This window comes from Danio rerio, chromosome 20 (assembly GCF_052040795.2).
Source record: "Danio rerio strain M-AB ecotype USA chromosome 20, GRCz13ab, whole genome shotgun sequence".
NCBI classification, from domain to species: Eukaryota; Metazoa; Chordata; class Actinopteri; order Cypriniformes; family Danionidae; genus Danio; species Danio rerio.
Genome location: NC_141040.1, coordinates 49176716 through 49195325, shown reverse-complemented (window position 1 = coordinate 49195325; position 18610 = coordinate 49176716). Strand labels below are relative to the sequence as shown.

General features: G+C 29.6%; 1 protein-coding gene across 2 annotated transcripts in view; it reads left to right on the top strand.

Annotated features, from left to right (window-relative positions):
* klhl29 (kelch-like family member 29) overlaps positions 1–18610 on the top strand; it is a 611610-nt gene that overhangs the window by 402249 nt on the left and 190751 nt on the right. Inside the window, exon 6 of one of the 2 annotated variants that reach the window (XM_087298739.1) lies at positions 16980–17118. The exons of the other annotated variant lie outside the window; for it this stretch is intronic. Coding sequence (XP_087154865.1) covers positions 16980–17118 — 139 coding nt within the window. The remainder of the gene's footprint in view (positions 1–16979; positions 17119–18610) is intronic. 2 annotated transcript variants of the gene reach the window in all.

Sequence of the window (18610 nt, the reverse complement as noted above, 5' to 3'; positions counted from 1 at the left end):
GTGTGGTGTGTCTTTTTTATAGTGCATGCATGTACTGTGTTTTGTATGTTGTGTGTTTGTGTGTGTCATCATTTCTGCATGCCTGTGTGTATGCGTGTGTGCATGTGTGTGAGTGCAGTATGTGCGTGTGTAGTGTATAAGTGTTTTTTATGGTGTGTTTGTGTGTGTGTGTGTGTGTGTGTGTGTGTGTGCGTGTGTGTGCGCGTGCGTGTGTGTGTGTGTGTGAGAGCATACTGTATGTGCGTATGATGTGTATCCATTTAATGGTGCGTGTTTGTGTTTGCGGTTATGTGCGTGTGCATGTTTGTGTTTGAGGATTTCTTTGCGCGTGTGTGCATGTGTGTTAGTGTGTGTGTGTGTGTGTGTGTGTGTGTGCGCGTGTGTGCATGTGTGTTAGTGTGTGTGTGTGTGCGCGTGCGTGTGTGTGTGTGTGTGTGTGTGTGTGTGTGTGGTATGTACTGTATGTGTGTGTTGTGTGTATGTTTTGTATTGTGTGTGTGTGTGTATGTATGCATGTGTATGTGATGTGTATCCGTGTAATAGTGTTTACTTGTGTTTGCAGTTGTGTGGATGTGTGTATGCACATTTGTGTGTGAGGATTTTTTTGTGCATTTGTGCAAGTGTGTGTGTGTGCGTGCACAGTGACATGGCCTTGGACTCTGTGTTTTGTAGAGGAGAGCACACACTCCTGTCAGGCGTCTCCTCCTGTAAGAGACGAGGTCGGGGATCATTTGTCCACTGAGGCTTACAGCATACATACGTAAACACACATATTCTCTGCTAACTCACTATCACCGCTAACTCTTCCCTAGATAGTGGACTGGAAGGGAACAGAAGTAGCCTAGTGAGCCTCATCAAACTGACACTATTCACCGCAAAAAGAGGAGAATCAAAGTAATGTTCAGATGTGACTGGATAGGTGTACATTTTCATTCATGCATTCATTTTCCTTTGGCTTAGTCCCTACTTTATCAGGGGTCACCACAGCAGAATGAACCGGCAACTATTCTGGTATATGTTTTACACAGCAGATGCCCTTCCAGCCACAACCCAGTACTGGGAAAAGGTGTACATATTTTGTTTTGTTTTAATTTTTAAGTTTAATTTTATTAAATATAATGTAATTTAATAAAAGTTTTGAACTGTCAGTACAATTTTATTGTTGTTTTCTAAGTTATTCAGTCATTTATGCTTGGATATTGCTACGTGTTTAGCAGTATAATGACTGATTTGCATGTTTTGGTATATAACAAATGCTTTAGGTTTGTTTTTCATTAGTTAAGTTAAAACTACAGATTTTGATTTAACGTGTTAATATAGAGGAATGTAATGTTGTTATTTTATTTATTTTCTTCTGCTTTCTTAAATACATTTTACTTTGTGTAAAAAAAAAAAAGTCCTGGCACCGTAGCTTTACCATGATTACCATTATTATTTTTTTTTCAATAAATCATTTTAAATTAGGGCAGTTAATTAAACACGCTAACAAAGGGGCTATTTTTTATTTTATTTCATTTTTTATATTTTATTTGATTTTAAATAAAATTTTATTTTATTTTTGTTTATTTTATGTTTAATTTTGTTTATTTTATATTTAATTTTTTATTTTATAATTTATTTGATTTTATGTTTTGTATAATATTTTATTTATTTATTTTTATTTAATATTTTATCTTATTTTTTGTTTATTTTATTTTTTATTGTATTTTATTGTATATTATATTTTACTTTACATTATTTATTTATTTTTTTATATTATATTATATTTTACACTTATTTTATTTTATTCATTTTCTAAGGAAACCAAAATAACCAGAGCCAAAATAATTGAAGAAACTGAAATTAAGACATAAACAAGATCACATTTAAGATATAAACATAATTTTTTTATTGACCAACAATACTAATAAAGACATTTATACAGACCCCTTATTTACATTAAATAATCCCACGAATTACCACAGTGTAGATAATTTCATTTGTATTTATTTTACTTTCTACATTTCATTTATAGAGTTAAAGCTGTAGGTCTAAAATTAATCTCAAATTATGAAGCAGATTTTTTCATCTGCAGTAGCTTCAATCCAACAGAGCCGTTTTACAGTTCTTTAAAATAAGCACCCCTCTCATACAACCACAAATGGACTCTTCCTGGCACTGTTGATTTTTTCATTACTATTTGTAACAGTGACACACTTTTCTGCCTTGTGATTGGATGTTACTTTTTTACTCGCTCCCTCAGTATCTGGCACAGAAACTCAGTCGACATGCCCTATTACTCGACGGATGTTACCAGTAAACCTTTATCTATGGCATGTATGTACATCAGCTTGACACCCCAGCAGAGCCACTTGGTTCGCTCCAGCATAACTAGTCAATCCACATGTTTACCAGCCATTCAGTAAGCAAGCAGCTCAATAATGCAGTCCATCTCTCCAGTGCTCTTAAAGAGACATTATATCATTTAGACCATTGATTGTGAGCATGCTGTGTGTGTGCGTTGGTTGATGCTGCGTCTACAGTAAGCTTTTTTTTTTCCTTGGATCGGCCGTCAGTTTTTCTTCTTTCACATCGACTATTAAAGACACATTTTCAGGACTTGTTTTTAGTGTAAATAGTGGGGAATTTGGTGGCTTTCTAGTTTGACATAATTATCGTATAATATTTAAAATCGATGATATCCATTTCTTTGTGTGAATGTAATAAAGTGTTTTTGCAGTTGCATTTTCTTCTAGTTTTCAGTCGGTGATCTTAATATGTTGTACTGTAGTATATTTGTGAGCGCAGTGAGCAGATTTACAGAGTGTGTGTTTTTCTTTCCGCTCTGCATTATCGGATTATTGAACTCTCTCTGTTTATTTGTGTTTAATGAAGCGGATCGTGCTGATTGGCCGTTTGCGTCCGCTCAGGGGCCAATCAGGTGAGAGGTGATGAGCAGAGAGTGAGACGTGTCTGAGCGTAACCCGCCGCCTTTACATTCGTCTCACAGGATGGTTTTTCACGCTGCATTAGTTTCCCGCCCTTTATAATCACCAACAATGCAAATCTATCAGACGTGACAAGAAGACATTTGTACTTTGTCTTTTATCTTTAAATACAGCATTTTTCAATACATTTTATTCTCCTCTGTTAATCAATGATTCCTGAAAAGCTAAATTTGAGGAATTAACAAATAAAATAAATGAAAAGTAAAAGTGTTTTGTTTACAAAATGGCAAAAAAACAACATATTTAATCAATTATCCTAACACCAAATCACCCTATAACATGTTGTTTATATTATTGTGTTAAAAATAAGAAATTAGGTCACGTTTCAAGTCAAGTCAAGCTTTTATTGTCAGTCCTCTACATGTGTGGACATACAGAAGAACAAAATGTCATGTCTCACAGGACAACAGTGCTACATTAAATAATCATATATACAAACACAACACTAGACATAAGAGCTATTAAAAAACCTACCTATATAGCTAACATATACTATAGGATACTTAACTATACACATAAGACATGCTATACTAGTTTGAGAGACTCCTAATGATTTCCCCATTACATTCACACTGCAATTATAATTAATTTGTTATACTTGTTTTTATAGTACACGCAATTCTTATATTGAACTGTTTCTTGAGTAAAGTTTGGTACCATTTTTTCCTATTTTTGCCCTATTAAGTAACACCTTAAATGTGAAAAAGGCTTTGATCATTATTATCATAATGGAATGAAATGCAGAGTTATCATGTTAGAATATTTTGTGTACATTTATACGCGATATTTCATGTGTGTCTAATTTTGGATCTTAAACTTATTGTGCTGCCATTTTGGCACAAGTTAAATAAAATATTTTTATATCATTATTATAGTTTTTATTATTATTATCATCATTATTATTATTATTATTATTATTGCTTTTATTGATATTATTATTATTATTATTATTATTGCTATTATTTTTGTTGTAGTTTAAATAGCTATTATTATTATTAATATTATTATTATTATATTTTTTGTATTGTAAAATATGAAGTTAGTTTCTATTAATTTGTTTTTCATTTTAGTTTTATATTTGTTAGTTTTTATTTTATTTTATTTTGTCTCTTGTCAATTGTAATATGTTACATAAATTGTTTATATGTCTTTATTTACTAAGTCATTTAATTTGAGGCATATACCCAGCATATGAATAATATTTTTTTATTAGCTAGAAATATTTTTGATTGTTTCATTTAAACGTTTTAGAAATATTGTCATTTTCCATTTTTTTATTATTTTATATTTTTACTACTACTACTACTACTACTACTACCACTCATTCATTTATTTTTCAGCAGCTTAGTCTCTATTTTAGTGGTTACCACAGCAAAATGAACCGCCACTACTACTACTACTAATAAAAATAGTAATAATTAATATAATATAATATAATATAATATAATATAATATAATATAATATAATATAATATAATATAATATAATATAATATAATATAATATAATATAATATAATAGACAGTAATAGAATATTTTGTAACATACTTTTCGGTTTTCATTTTAAATGTAACGTTTCAGAATTTTATAAATTTTCCCTTTCTCAACTTAATATTTTTGTCTTTAGTTTATTTTTTAATACTTTTTAAATCATGCACATTATAAATCTGTAATAATTTCATATTTTTACCATTAACTCACTGCTAACAAAGTACCTATAGCTGACTTTTCTACAAAACGGCTGATTATTTCCACATTAGATGCGCAACACGGACTGTAATTTAGCTTGTGTGTGTCCTGAAATGCAGTGTGTGATGTTTGGTGGCCCCAGTGCTAATGATGGCTGAGTTTCGACCCTCCGCTGCTCCGCGTAATTAGCTTTTCCTTCAGCTTCTCCAGCCGGACGGCGACCTTGGAGGTGAACCATTGTTTACTGACAGACAGCTATAGTTCCTGCTGTCTGTCTATCTGTGTGTGTATATGTGTGCGTATGTGTGAAGGATTGCTGGTGAAAAGCATGTCGTCCTGCTGAGATTCACAAAACCTTCATTCACAAATCTGCATATACACACAGAAAAAACAGCGCAAAGGAAATGTGTGTGATCTGCAGCAGGTTTAATTGCGTTACTGATAAAAATATAGAGCAATTTGTTCAGGTTTGGGGTTGGTAATTGGTGAAGAAGGGTTTGTGGTGGATTAGCTGTGATTTTTGTTGGTGTTTAAAGCATTTTGCAGTGAAATTGATATAGAAATATTTATTTTTGTATGTGTTGGAAAGCAGATTATTCAGCTATTTTTTATAAATTATTTGCTTTTATTTGTTCATATAATTTTTTATTAGTTTTTTTATTATGATTATGGGTAGCAGAACATTTCAAGAAATTAATTAATTCACTTTTAATCTAATTCATGAAAAAAAAATCCACTTTGTTTGAAAAAAAAAAGTAATTTGTGTGAGTTTTCATGCACTGTTAAAAAATCCTTTATTTTACGTTTTTTCCGGCAGCTATGATGCTTACATTCACTGTAAATAACAGATGGTAAATTACAGAAATTTACCGCAAATTTAAATGTAAGGAAATTTCAGTAATTTACCATCTGTTTTTTTTTTTTTTTTTTACAGTAAATGTCTGTAATTTAATGGCCGTTATGTTACGTTTTTTTTTTTTTCCGGCAGCTAGGATGACAATACTATATTATTTTTTTGATGCTTCATAATTTCACATTTAATTCAGTGTGCTGCCTATTCGTTTTCTGCTATATATATGGTAACACTTTACAATAAGGTTCATTAGTTAATGCATTTACTAACATGAACTAATCATGAACAACACATGTACAGCATTTATTAATCATAATTGAACATTTACTAATGCATTATTAACATCCAAGTCCATGCTTGTTAACATTAGTTAATGTACCATGAGTTAACATGAACTAACAATGAACAACTGAATTTTCATTACCTAACGTTAACTAGCATGAACAAATAGAGTAGTAAATGTATTGTTCAATGTTTGTTCATGTTAGTAAATGCATTAATAAACATTAACTAATGAACCTTATTGTAAAGTGTGACCATATATGGATATATATATATATATCTATATATTATATATCTATATATATATCTATATATATATATATATATATATATATATATATATATATATATATATATATATATATATATATATATATATATATATATATATATATATATATATTAATCTGGTGGCACAGTGGCTCAGTGGTTAGCACTGTCACCTCACAGCAAGAAGGTCTGTGATTACTGTGTTGGCGTGGGTTTCCTCCGGGTGCTCGGTTTACCCCACAGTCCAAAGACATGCGCTAGAATTTAATAAACTGAATTGGCCGTGGTGTATGTGTGTGTATGAATGAGTGTGTATGGATGCTTCCCAGTACTTGGTTACAGCTGGAAGGGCGTCCACTGTGTAAAACATATGTTGGATAAGTTGGTGGTTCATTCCGCTGTGGTGACCCCTGAAGGATAAAGGGACCAAGCTGAAAAAAAATGAATGCATAAATGACTAATCTGGAGTGACTAAATCAATATATATTTTTTTTATTTTTAATCAGCTATTTATTGAGATTATAATTAACGAGGAGAGTATTTCAAGAAATAAATTAATACACTTAAAAAAAAAACAATATATTTTATGGAATAATAAAAAACATTTTATTTTCAATTAATTATATTTTCTAAAAATATATATACATTTGTGTATTTGTGTGTTTACATGGAGTACAATAAATTTAACACATTTTACATGAAAATACTATTTCATTTTACGATGCTGCTCATTCGATGTAATTGAAATTAACTGGAATTTTCTGCTATTTTTTCAGTTATTTAATTCCTTTTTTAAAAAGAAACTATAATTATTGAAACTACATTTTATTATTATATATTATATTTATTGTATATAGTTTTAATGTAATTAATAATTTCATTTTCATTAATTACATTTTGTAAAAAAAAAAAAAGTTATTTTTATGTGTGTGTGTTTACATGGAGTACAGTAAATTGAATACAAATTAGATACTTTATAATTTAATGTTTTATTCAGTGTGCTGCCTTTTTGTTGTAATAATGAAATTTGCTAGAAATGTCTGCGATATTTTTCAGTAATTTTATTCTTTATTCTATTTATCCTTTTTAAAATTATTTATTTTAGAATGAAACAATATATATAGTTACTTAAAAATATATTTTATTAATCTGGTGTCACAAAATCAATATTTTTACAGTTTTACAATTTTTACAATTTAACAGTTAGCATAATATAATGTCAGAAATTACTTGTCAAATAAATTTTTCATCTTTTTTTTTATCTTTTATAAAGTAAACACTGAATATGACTGTTATTATTAATTGACCTGCAGCGATGTACAATTTTATATAAACTATAGTTTACACTTGAGCATTTTTAAAAATAGATACATTTAACAAAAATGTATATAAACTCCATAATTCTGGTTTTATGCAGTTTGCTGCTATAAATTGCTTGTGAAATTTCTTTGCAGTTTCTGAATTTAATTTTATTCTTTCATTCTTTTAATTGTCTCCAAATGACAAACAAGAGTGCGCGCACACAGATACACACACGCACAGACATCAACGAATTTCTAAAGCTACAACCAAAACTTTACTGGAAATGTTAGCTGAGTTGAATTATTGAATTGCTTGGTAACACTTTACAATAAGGTTGTATTAGTTACATAGTTACACTAACATCAACAAACAATGAAGGATACATTTACCACAGTATTTGTACATGTTAGTTAACATTAGTTAATAGAAATACAGTTGTTAATTGAAATACATTAACTAATGTTAACGAGCATGAATTTGGATGTTAATAATGAATTAGTAACTGTTGAATTATGATTAATAAATTGTTCCTACAGTAGTTCATGTTAGTAAATGCATGAAACTAATAAACTTTATTGTAAAGTATGACCAACTGCTTTTGGTTAAATATTCAAATAACTAAAATATTAATAATAAACAAACACGTAAACTGCCGTAATCTTCTGCTTGTCAATCATCATTCAGATCGTAATAAAATGCGTGGTTTTAATGGTTTTCCAGCAATTAAAAAGCCTCATTTATTTCCTCATTTATTTATTAATTAATTGTAAACCACAAACAACTGTGAACCAGTTGAAGAATGAGTAAATCTGCTTTTGTCCGTGTAATTTCAGACTCATTTGAGTTTAGGCTTGTATTGCTGAATGGCCGCTGAGGCTCAGGGTGCCCATTATTGTTTTGTGTGCGTGTGCATGTGTGTGTGCGTGTGATTTAGCGTAGTTGTTCATTTAGCTGATGTGTTTACAATGCTGTTCCATTAGATTTAGCTGTGCAGATCCAATTGATTTCAGAAATGGCGCATCGTTGCTAATAATTAGCTTCTGTTGGATCTTCTCAGTTGTGCTCAGAATTTATAATTCAGATTTGTAGTTAAATGATGCCGTGTCTGTTTACAGTACTGCAGAACATGCATTAGTTTACTCGAAAAAAGACAAGAAAGCACTGATGTAATATTAACTATAGTGAACTGATGAACTAATAAATACTGTAGTGTACTTTGGTTTTACTACTGTAAGCTGTGGTGTGTTGTAGTATAATATATCCTAGTTGTAAAAAAAAATAAATAAATTGAGTGTTGGGTAGTTTGTGTGTGTATAGTCATTGCTATAGCAACTGTAAAATTACACAACAGATAAATCCAAGTACTTTATGATAGGGTGATTTAAAAAAAAAATAGTATTTACTATAAATTACGATCCCACTTTATATTAAGTGTCCTTAACTACTATCTACTTACATAAAAAAACAAATACTTACTGTGTTTATAATGTATTTGAGAACACTTGTGGTGTTTTTAAGTTGGGATAGAGGTTGGGTTATGGACAGGTTTGGTGGCATGGGTAGGTTTAAGGGTGGGTTAAGGTGTAAGGGATGGTCAACAGTGTATTTACAAACGTAATTACAAAAGTTAAATACAGATGTAAATACATACATGTATTTAATCAAGCATAAGTACACAGTAAATACATGTATTACACTAAGTATATTGTAACAAACTATTAGTTCCTATGTAAGTACATATTAGTTAAGGCCACTTAATATAAAGTGGGACCTAAATTACTATAGTATTATATTAAATACTATTCTTTAGTAATTCTAACCTCGTATAGTTTCTGTGTTACAAACATTCAAATCATAAACATAAGTACATTTTTATTCCTGATATAAACATTGTGATGTCTATGACAGCATATAAATAATATATAAATACAGTAAATTATCTAAATCACTTTGCAGGTGAACAGTATTTAAATAATAATAATAATTAGAAGAAGTAGAAGAGGAAGAAGAAGAAATTTATTATTAATATTAGTATTAGTATTATTATTGTTATTAGTAGTAGTAGTAGTGTTGTTGTTGTTGTTGTTGTTGTTGTTGTTGTTGTTGTTGTTGTTGTTGTTTTTGTTGTTGTTGTTGTTGTTGTTGTTGTTGTTGTTGTTGTACTGTTACAGCCCAAAGTCCAAAACTGTCTCAATTAATGAAATCAGGATTTGAGCCAAACATGTAAAATACACAGACACTTCAATTTGGCAAATTGATATTTGATCTTAATTACGTCAACCTTAAGAATTTTTTTTTTATAAAAATAGACAGGTAGGGTAACTAAACAATAACTGCTCCCTGACTGCAGCTGTTCTTCCAGGAGAGATCTTACCTAGCCAGGAGTGGATTTACAATCGTAATTTGGGGGCCCTAAGCAATTCTGGCCATACTAAACTGACAAAGCGTAAAATACTTACGTTTTCTTGTGAGATCAGGCTAGTAAAACCTTTTAAATAGTTTGTTTTACTAAAATGGATTCACATCTAAAAACAATTCATTTTTAAAACTAAATCTTTGCCTAATTTGACTGCTGGACTGCTCCATGATTTATAGGTATAGTTTATACTTCTAGGCTATTATTTGGGGGCCCTCAGATTTCCTGATTGTTATTGATTATTGATCTGTACCTAGCTCCCGTGAAAAAGAATAAAAACAGTTGAATCGTCCGGGCCACTGCTTCTCTTGCTGAACTAAATAAATAACTAAATGTGACTATGAAGTTTATTATCCACTACCTGCTAAAAACATAAACAAAGTGTCAAAATCAACAAGAAAACTAAGCAAAATTGTTAACACATTACGAATACTAAAGAATTAAAAGTTAACAAAAACACAACAATGAAAAGATCGCTTAGCGGAGCGATCCTGGCATGCACGGAGCACAACCAGCCAGAAAAGACAGAGAGAGAGAAAGATAGCCGCCATTGTCCTCAGGCTTATAATGTATGCAGGGACTGCCCAATGACGTCACCATTGTCATCCAATCCGGGCAAGCCATTCGTAAGCTCCACCTAATAAACTCAGACAAGCGCACAAACGAAGCACACAACCATACCAAAAGCAAAATATAAAACAGACCCATGTTCACATGACTTTCCTCCGGGTGCTCCGGTTTCCCCCACAGTCCAAAGACATGCTCTATAAGTGAATTGGGTAAACTAAATTGTCCGTAGTGTATGTGTGTATTTCCTGGTCCTCCAGATTGGGAGTTGAGCATTGGGCTAACAGCTTATCCTTTAAAAAAAACTAGATGTTATGAAACATTAATATAGCGCGGTTATATAACAACTTTGATATTTATGGCCCTGGGAGTAATTAAGTATACTGTTATTTTTAAATTTAGATTTGATATATTACTTTAATAATAATAATTATTAATAATTTGTTTCTTTCTTCATTCTTTTCGACACAAAGCTTTTACAGATGGTATTTTTGTGAATCTCTTTTTATCACTCTTTTTATCACTTTAATCAGTTTTTAAACGATAATAAAACATTGTATTTAATACAGACATGAATTATAGTGTTGTTTATGTAAGAGCTTCTGAAGTGGACATTTATGTTTCAGTGCAGGAGGAACATTTAATTCTTGTGAAAATAAACTTTAAAAATATGTACTGTAACTGGAATCTACAGCACACAGCAAAAATGCTTTTCTTAAAGTTTTTGTCTTATTTCTGGTCTAATTATCTAAACATTCTTAAATCAGGAAGAATTTTTTAGAAAAGCAAAAAATATTATCTTGTTTTATGTAGTAATAAGTAAAAAATGAGTTTCCTTAAATCAAGCAAAATCAAAACTAATGAGGTAAGCAAAATAATCTTGTTTTTTTTTTTGACAAGATTAATTTGCTTACCACATTGGCAGGTTATTTTGCTTGTTTTAAGGAGAAACTCACTTCATTTTGCCATATTATTTCTTCAAACAAGACAATAGTTTTTGGTTTTCTAGAAAATGCTTTTTGGTTTCATTTTTTTTTATAGATATTTGGACTAGAAACATGATGAAATCTCTCCGTTTTCAGATCAATTCAATTCATGTTTATTTCTATAGCACTTTTACAATGTAGGTCAAAGCTTAAACATAGAAGTTCTAGTAAACTGAAACTATCAGTCTAGTTTTCAGAGTTGAAGTTCAGTTTAGTTTAGTTCAGTGTGGTTTCATTTTCACAGCTGAAAGACCAAACATTGAAGAGCAAATCCATCTATGAACAGCTCCACAAGTCTCAAACCAAGCAAGCCAGTGGCGACAGTGGCAACCAACAAACTTCACCAACTGACAAAAGTGAAGGGAAAAAGCCTTCAGAGAAAACAGGCTCAGTTAGGCATGACCTCTTCTCCTATGGCCAAACTCTTAAGTAAGAAAAGCATTTATTATTATTATAATTTTTTTATACAAATGTATAAAGTATACAGCAAAATAAACACTTACAAGTGTTTCTGCAAGGTCTTAAAAAGTCTTAAAATCTCTTAAATCTCAAAAGAAAAATGTTAGGCCTTAAAAGTCTTAAATTTACTGAAATATTGTGTTCTTAAATCTTTTTGAAACATGTCTTAATTTTCCTCTGTTCATGTATTGCAACCCAATCTGGCTAAAACTCATACAATCACCAGCAATACATCTCAATAAAACTTTCAACTTTTTATTTAAAAAGATCATTTTGACTATTATAATGGTTAAATTATTTTCCCTACAATTACTTTTGTTTAAAAGTTCTCCATGTATATTTACTGCTTAGGACACAACTGAAAACATTTGTTAATTCTTTTTCCTATTTTAAAGAAAGTTTATGTCGGGGGGAAAAGTGTATACAAGTAGAGCTTGCTTGTTTTTAAACACTATTCAAAATATTTTGCTAAGAAATATTTTTAAAAAATTAATTGATTATATTATTAAGTGTATTACATTACACATTTTTTGATAGGGCAAATAAAATCTTTTTTATCCGTGCCATTTGAAAAATTCTTTAGCATTTAACCTATTTTGAGTCAAAGATTTATCTAACAATGGTCTTAAAAATTTCTAGTTTAAAAAAAAAAAAAAATATATATATATATATATATATATATATATATATATATATATATATATATATATATATATATATATATATATTTATTTTTATTTATTATATATATATATATATATATATAAATATTATATTTATTATATTATATATATATATATATATATATATATATATATATATATATATATATATATATATATATATATATATATATATATAAATAAAAATACATAATATATTATATATATATTAAAAATTTGGACCATTAGACTGCTAAAATACACTCTTACTGTACATTACCATCAAGGCTAACATTGCTGAGGCAAAAAATAAAACATAAAATAGCTGATGGTGAATATTTAACACGTATTTAACATGGAAATAGTTGTGTAATTTTGGTAATACAGAGGGTTTTAATCGCTAGAACATGTTTTAACTGTTAGAGTGGTCCAGCTAATACTAGTTTTTCAAAAGCGTGTTTACTAAAGAGACAAGAGACATTGTTGTTGCTGCTGCTGTGATTTGTCTGCTGTGTTCGGCTGTCTGAAGCTGTTGATCTTTTTCCATCTGTAATATACTTTAATTTGTGCTACAGTAAGCTGTGTTTTTTTTTTTTGTTTCTGAGCAAAAAAAAAAAATAATAATAATAGTAATATTTTAGTAATAGTAGTATTTTTAACTTAATTTATTTTATAGAAAAATCCCCCAAACATGTAATTTAGTGTAACAATTTGGTTTATTTACCAAAAATCATGGATATTTAGGACAAGAGTCATATTTTGTCAATTGTAATTTGGTTTGAACACTGAAAAAAAAGTATTTTATGTATGTATTTCCTAGGATATTCCATATATTTTATGCACAAGTGTTTTTGTAATAAAAAAATATGCAACTTTTTTTTATGTCTTTTCTCTTTGTTTACCAGATGTTTTGTATTTCAATAGATGGATTAAAGACCCAAAACGAGTAAAAGTGTAATAGTTTTAGATTTAGTTTATCCTATTAGACAAACACATCACACCATCAGATATACCCAAATAAAAAATACTGTAGTACATTCTAGCCTAAAGATGTTTTAGCTGTTAGCGCGGTCGAGCTAATGCTGGTTTTCCAAAAGCGCGTTTGCTAAACAGACAAGATGGCTGCCTACGTTGTTGTTGTTGCTGTGATTTGTCTACTGTGTTCGACTGCCTGAAGTTGTTGATCTTTCTCCGTCTGTCTGTTAAGGTTACTTTGCGAGGTCCGGTTGTCAGAATCACTTTATAGATCCTCATTATACGGGGCTGGCTCTCGCTGCTCGTCTCCTTGGGCTTTAGGATCTGTCAGATGCCTCATTTATTTACATACATTCACATACACGATCGCAGCTGCTGCTTGTTTTCTCCACGTTCAGACTTGATTGTGTGTGAACGTTCTCATAATTCTGGTAAACATGTTAAATAGATGGCGAGATCTGGTGGAATATTCATTTAATGCTGAGATAGGGTTATATTTTCATAAACATTGAAGACCCAAAAGGATTAAAAGTGTAATAAAGCTTTAGATTTCATTTATCCTGTTAGACGTACACATCAAACTGTCAGATATTCTCACATAAAAAATACATTCTAGTACATGTACATACTATGGTGTTTTTGAGCCAGATCACATTAAAGTGTATTGTGCTGTATAATATTCGGAACACTTTGTTGAATGCTATACTGTATCATTAACTATAGTGAACTGATAAACTGTAATAAATACTGTAGTACTCTTTAATTTTTACTAGATTAAGCTGTGGTATTTTGTTTCTGAGCAAAACAATTGTTTATCTTAATTTGTCTTTAGAAAAGTCATCAAAAAGTCATCAAATGTCATTCAGTGTAGCAGTCAGATTATTATTTACCAAAAATCTAATTTATGTATTTTAATGGGTAAATATTATATTCACATATGTACATTTTCTTCATCATTACCCAATTTGCAGAATTTACTTTGTGACTTAAATTGTTTGATTACTACATTACAAAATGTTTATAGTAAAAAAAAAAAGGGTGAACAGTGAAATTTTATAAAGACTTTGTAAATGTATTAAAATTTTGATAAGTTTGCCTCCGTACCCTGTTTTTTTACTATTATTTTATTACTAGTATTCTTTGTTTTATTTGATTTAAATTTATTTATTTCCTTGTTTATTGTATCATCCAATGTTTTGGTTGTTAATATGACTCTATTATTAAAACCAAACAATAATTCAAAAAACAAAAATCAGGGATATTTAAGACAAGAGTCATACTTTTTTTGCATGTCAAATTATAATTTGATATGAACACTGAAATAATGTGTATTTTAAATATTTGTCTCCTAAAATATTCCATCTTTGTGCAAGTGCATATATATTAATGTATTTATTTAACTCATTTCTAATAACTGATTTATTTTATCTTTGCCTTGATGACAGTACATAATATTTTACTTTTTCAAGACACTTCTATACAGCCTAAAGTTACATTTAATGGCTTAACTTGGTTCATTATGTTAACTAGGCAGGGTAGGGTATATAGGCAAGTTATTGTATAACAATAGTTTATTCTGTAGACTATTGAAAAAATCATAGCTTAAAGGGGCTAATAATATTGACATTAATATATATATATATATATATTTTAAATTAAAAACTGCTTTTATTGTAGCCGAAATAAAACAAATAATTAAAAACTGCTTTTATTGGTGCCGAAAAAAAACAAACTATATATATATATATATATATATATATATATATATATATATATATATATATATATATATATATATATATATATATATATATATATATAAATAAATATATATATATATATATATATATATATATATATATATATATATATATATATATATATATATATATATATATATATATATATATATAAATAAATATATATATATATATATATATATATATATATATATATATATATATATATATATATATATATATATATATATATATATATATTTGTGTTTCTGTTTGTTTAAAATATGTTTTGCCTAAAAGTATAAAAGCAGTACTAAAAAATATACATGTGGGCTGTTGAATAAAATTATATATCGATATACATGCATACATATATGTATTTTTATTATTATAATGACCTATTTTGCACACTGATATGACTCAAATAGGTCAAACGTTCAAGATGAAGTCTGGGTTGCATATTTAATCTGAATCACTGTATAAATTTCTTATCAGTGCTACTAGCGTAATACGTTTTATTCTTATTTTCTATAGCGAAGATCAAAACATTGGGATGTAATGTATTGGTGAAGATGTTTGTGAATTGAACATATTTTTTAAGAAAAGCATCTGATGTGGTTTCTCTCGCTTTCTGCTTTATGTTTGTTTAGAAGATATGTTGCTTGATTTTTGCCAAAAATATAATAATTTATTTTTCTCTGAAGCTTGAACTGTTGGCATCCAGTTTTTGTGAACTGAACAGAAATACAGATTAGTAGTATTTGAAATCATTTTTTGACATTTGTTTTTCTATCGAAAGAGGCGATCTGTTGGATAACAAAACATGTAACAAGTATAGAACATTTCATCAACACATAATAATTTATTTATTTTAAAACGCATCTGATGTAGTTTTTTTCTCTCTTTTTTGCCTTACTTTGTTTGTTTAAAAGATATTTCACTTGTTTTTGGACATAAATATAATGATTTTTTATTATTATTATTATTTTTGCTCCAAAGCTTGAACTCTTGGCATCAAGTGTTTGTGAACTGAACAGAAATAAAGAACGGCAGTATTTGAAATGCTTTTATAACATTTGCTTTTCTATTGAAATGAGACGGTCTGTTGGAAAACAGAAAAAATACAGAACATTATTTTTAACACACAATAATTTATTTATTTTAAAACGCATCTGATGTGGTTTCCCTCTCTTTCGTAAAAAAAATTTTCCCTTGCTTTTGGCCAAAAATATAATGATTTATTTTTCTTTTTTACTCTGAAGCTTGAACTCTTGGCATCCAGTGTTTGTGAACTGAACAGAAATACCGAAGGGCAGTATTTAAAATGATTTTTTAGCATTTGTTTTTATATCAAAATGATATGGTGTGAACATGTAACAAATACAGAACAGTATTTTAAGGTTGTTATACACTCAATAATCACCATTAGCTATATAATGTCTTCTGTTCTCGAATGCAATGTTAAAAAACGATCAATATGGCATCAAGCCACGTGCACATGTTACTAGTCATATGATCAACATGAAGTCTGCGTTGGATATGATGTAATACATATATTTTCGCTCATCGTCTCTTATGGACTGTGAAATATTCAAGTGTCTGAGTATTAATAATGTCTAATGTGCATGTTTACTTTGCTTCTAACGTGTCCATAATGCATTGCATATGTTGATTCAATCTGCTGATTTATTTTTGCCACTGTCTGCTTTTGTTTTTCCAAAAGAAAACGAAAAACGAAAAATCCGATTTCTAAACCCGTGCTTGGCATTGTCTGTTTCTTCTTTGTTCTACAGAGATGTTGAAGGAGTTGAACCAGCAGCGCAGAGAGAAAGAGTTTACAGACCTGAAAATTATAGTTGAAGGCAAAGAGTTTGAAGTCCACCAAAATGTTCTAGCTTCCTGCAGCTTGTATTTCAAGGACCTGGTGAAAAGGTTTGCCTTCCTCCCTTTTCCCCCACCAGCCGTCGATCCAAATCTGTTCTTTTCGTAGGGCGCATTTGTGTGTCATTTTCTTTCCCTCCCTCTGTTTCTCTCTTGCAGGTTTGTAGGAAGACTTTGGTTTCTATCACAGGGGCCAGCAGCCATTCACCGTTTCGCTCAAATGAATGTATCTTAAATTGGGAGAAAGGTCTATTTATTATCATTTTTTTGTCAATTTTACCTCTTCTTTCCCTTCATTTTAAAAAAAACATTAACATTAATTTCCATTCTGTTTAAATAAAAAGCAGAGAGTGTGTTCCTGAGTGAGGGATCTCGAAAAGAAAATCACAATAGGCATTCAAATCATCCACCACGGTGGGCATTTTTTTTTTTTTTTTGTGGAAAGCAGTGTGGTATCTGTCGTTTTGACTATGGGATGAGCTTTGTCAGCCATTTTATCAGCAAGCGTATGGTCTTCACAGGGCATAAAAGTTTCCCATTCATATGTTAAACTTGCGCGGCGGGTGCATTGAATGGTAGAGTCGCATTCAGAGCCGCAAACAATGAGACGAGCCCAGCAACTTTCCCTTCAATCCTTGCCTTCGCAGGTCAGAGACGTTTACTGTATTTACTCTGCAGCAGCTGCCACATTTCTTCTTCTTTTTCTTCTTCTTTTTTGTGGCTCAAATCATGCTCTTCCACATCCTACATCTATAGCCAGCTCACTTTTTTGGTACTATTATTATTATTATTATTATTATCATCATTACTATTATTATTATTATTATTATTATTATCATTATTATTATTATTAAGTGTTTCCGTGGTTTTCCTGCGATTGGTCCGGTTTCCCACATAATCCGAAGACACGCGCTATAGGTGAATTGATTAAACTAAATTTGTCATAGTATATGTGTGAATGTAAGTGTGTATGGGTGTTTCCCAGTAATGGGTGAGAATGGAAGTGGAAGTGCATCCACAGCGTAAAACATATTCTGGAATAGTTGGTGGTTTATTCTGCTGTTACCCCTGATAAATAAGGCCACAAGAAAATGAAATTAAATGAATGTGTAAGTGTGAGAGAGGGTGAATTATAAAGCAAATAGTGTGTACTGCACTGTATGTTCATTTTTCATTCGCTTATATATATATATATATATATATATATATATATATATATATATATATATATATATATATATACATATATATATATATATATATATATATATATATATATATACATATATATACATATATATATATATATATATATATATATATATATATATATATATATATATATATATATATATACACACACAGTTGAAGTCAAAATTATTAGCCCGCCTGAATTATTAGTGCCCCTGTTTTTTTTTTCCCCAATTTCTGTTTAATGGAGGGAAGATTGTTTCAGCACATTTCTAAGCATAATAGTTTTAAAAACTTATTTCTAATAACTGATTTATTTTATCTTTGCCATGATGACAGTAAATAATATTTT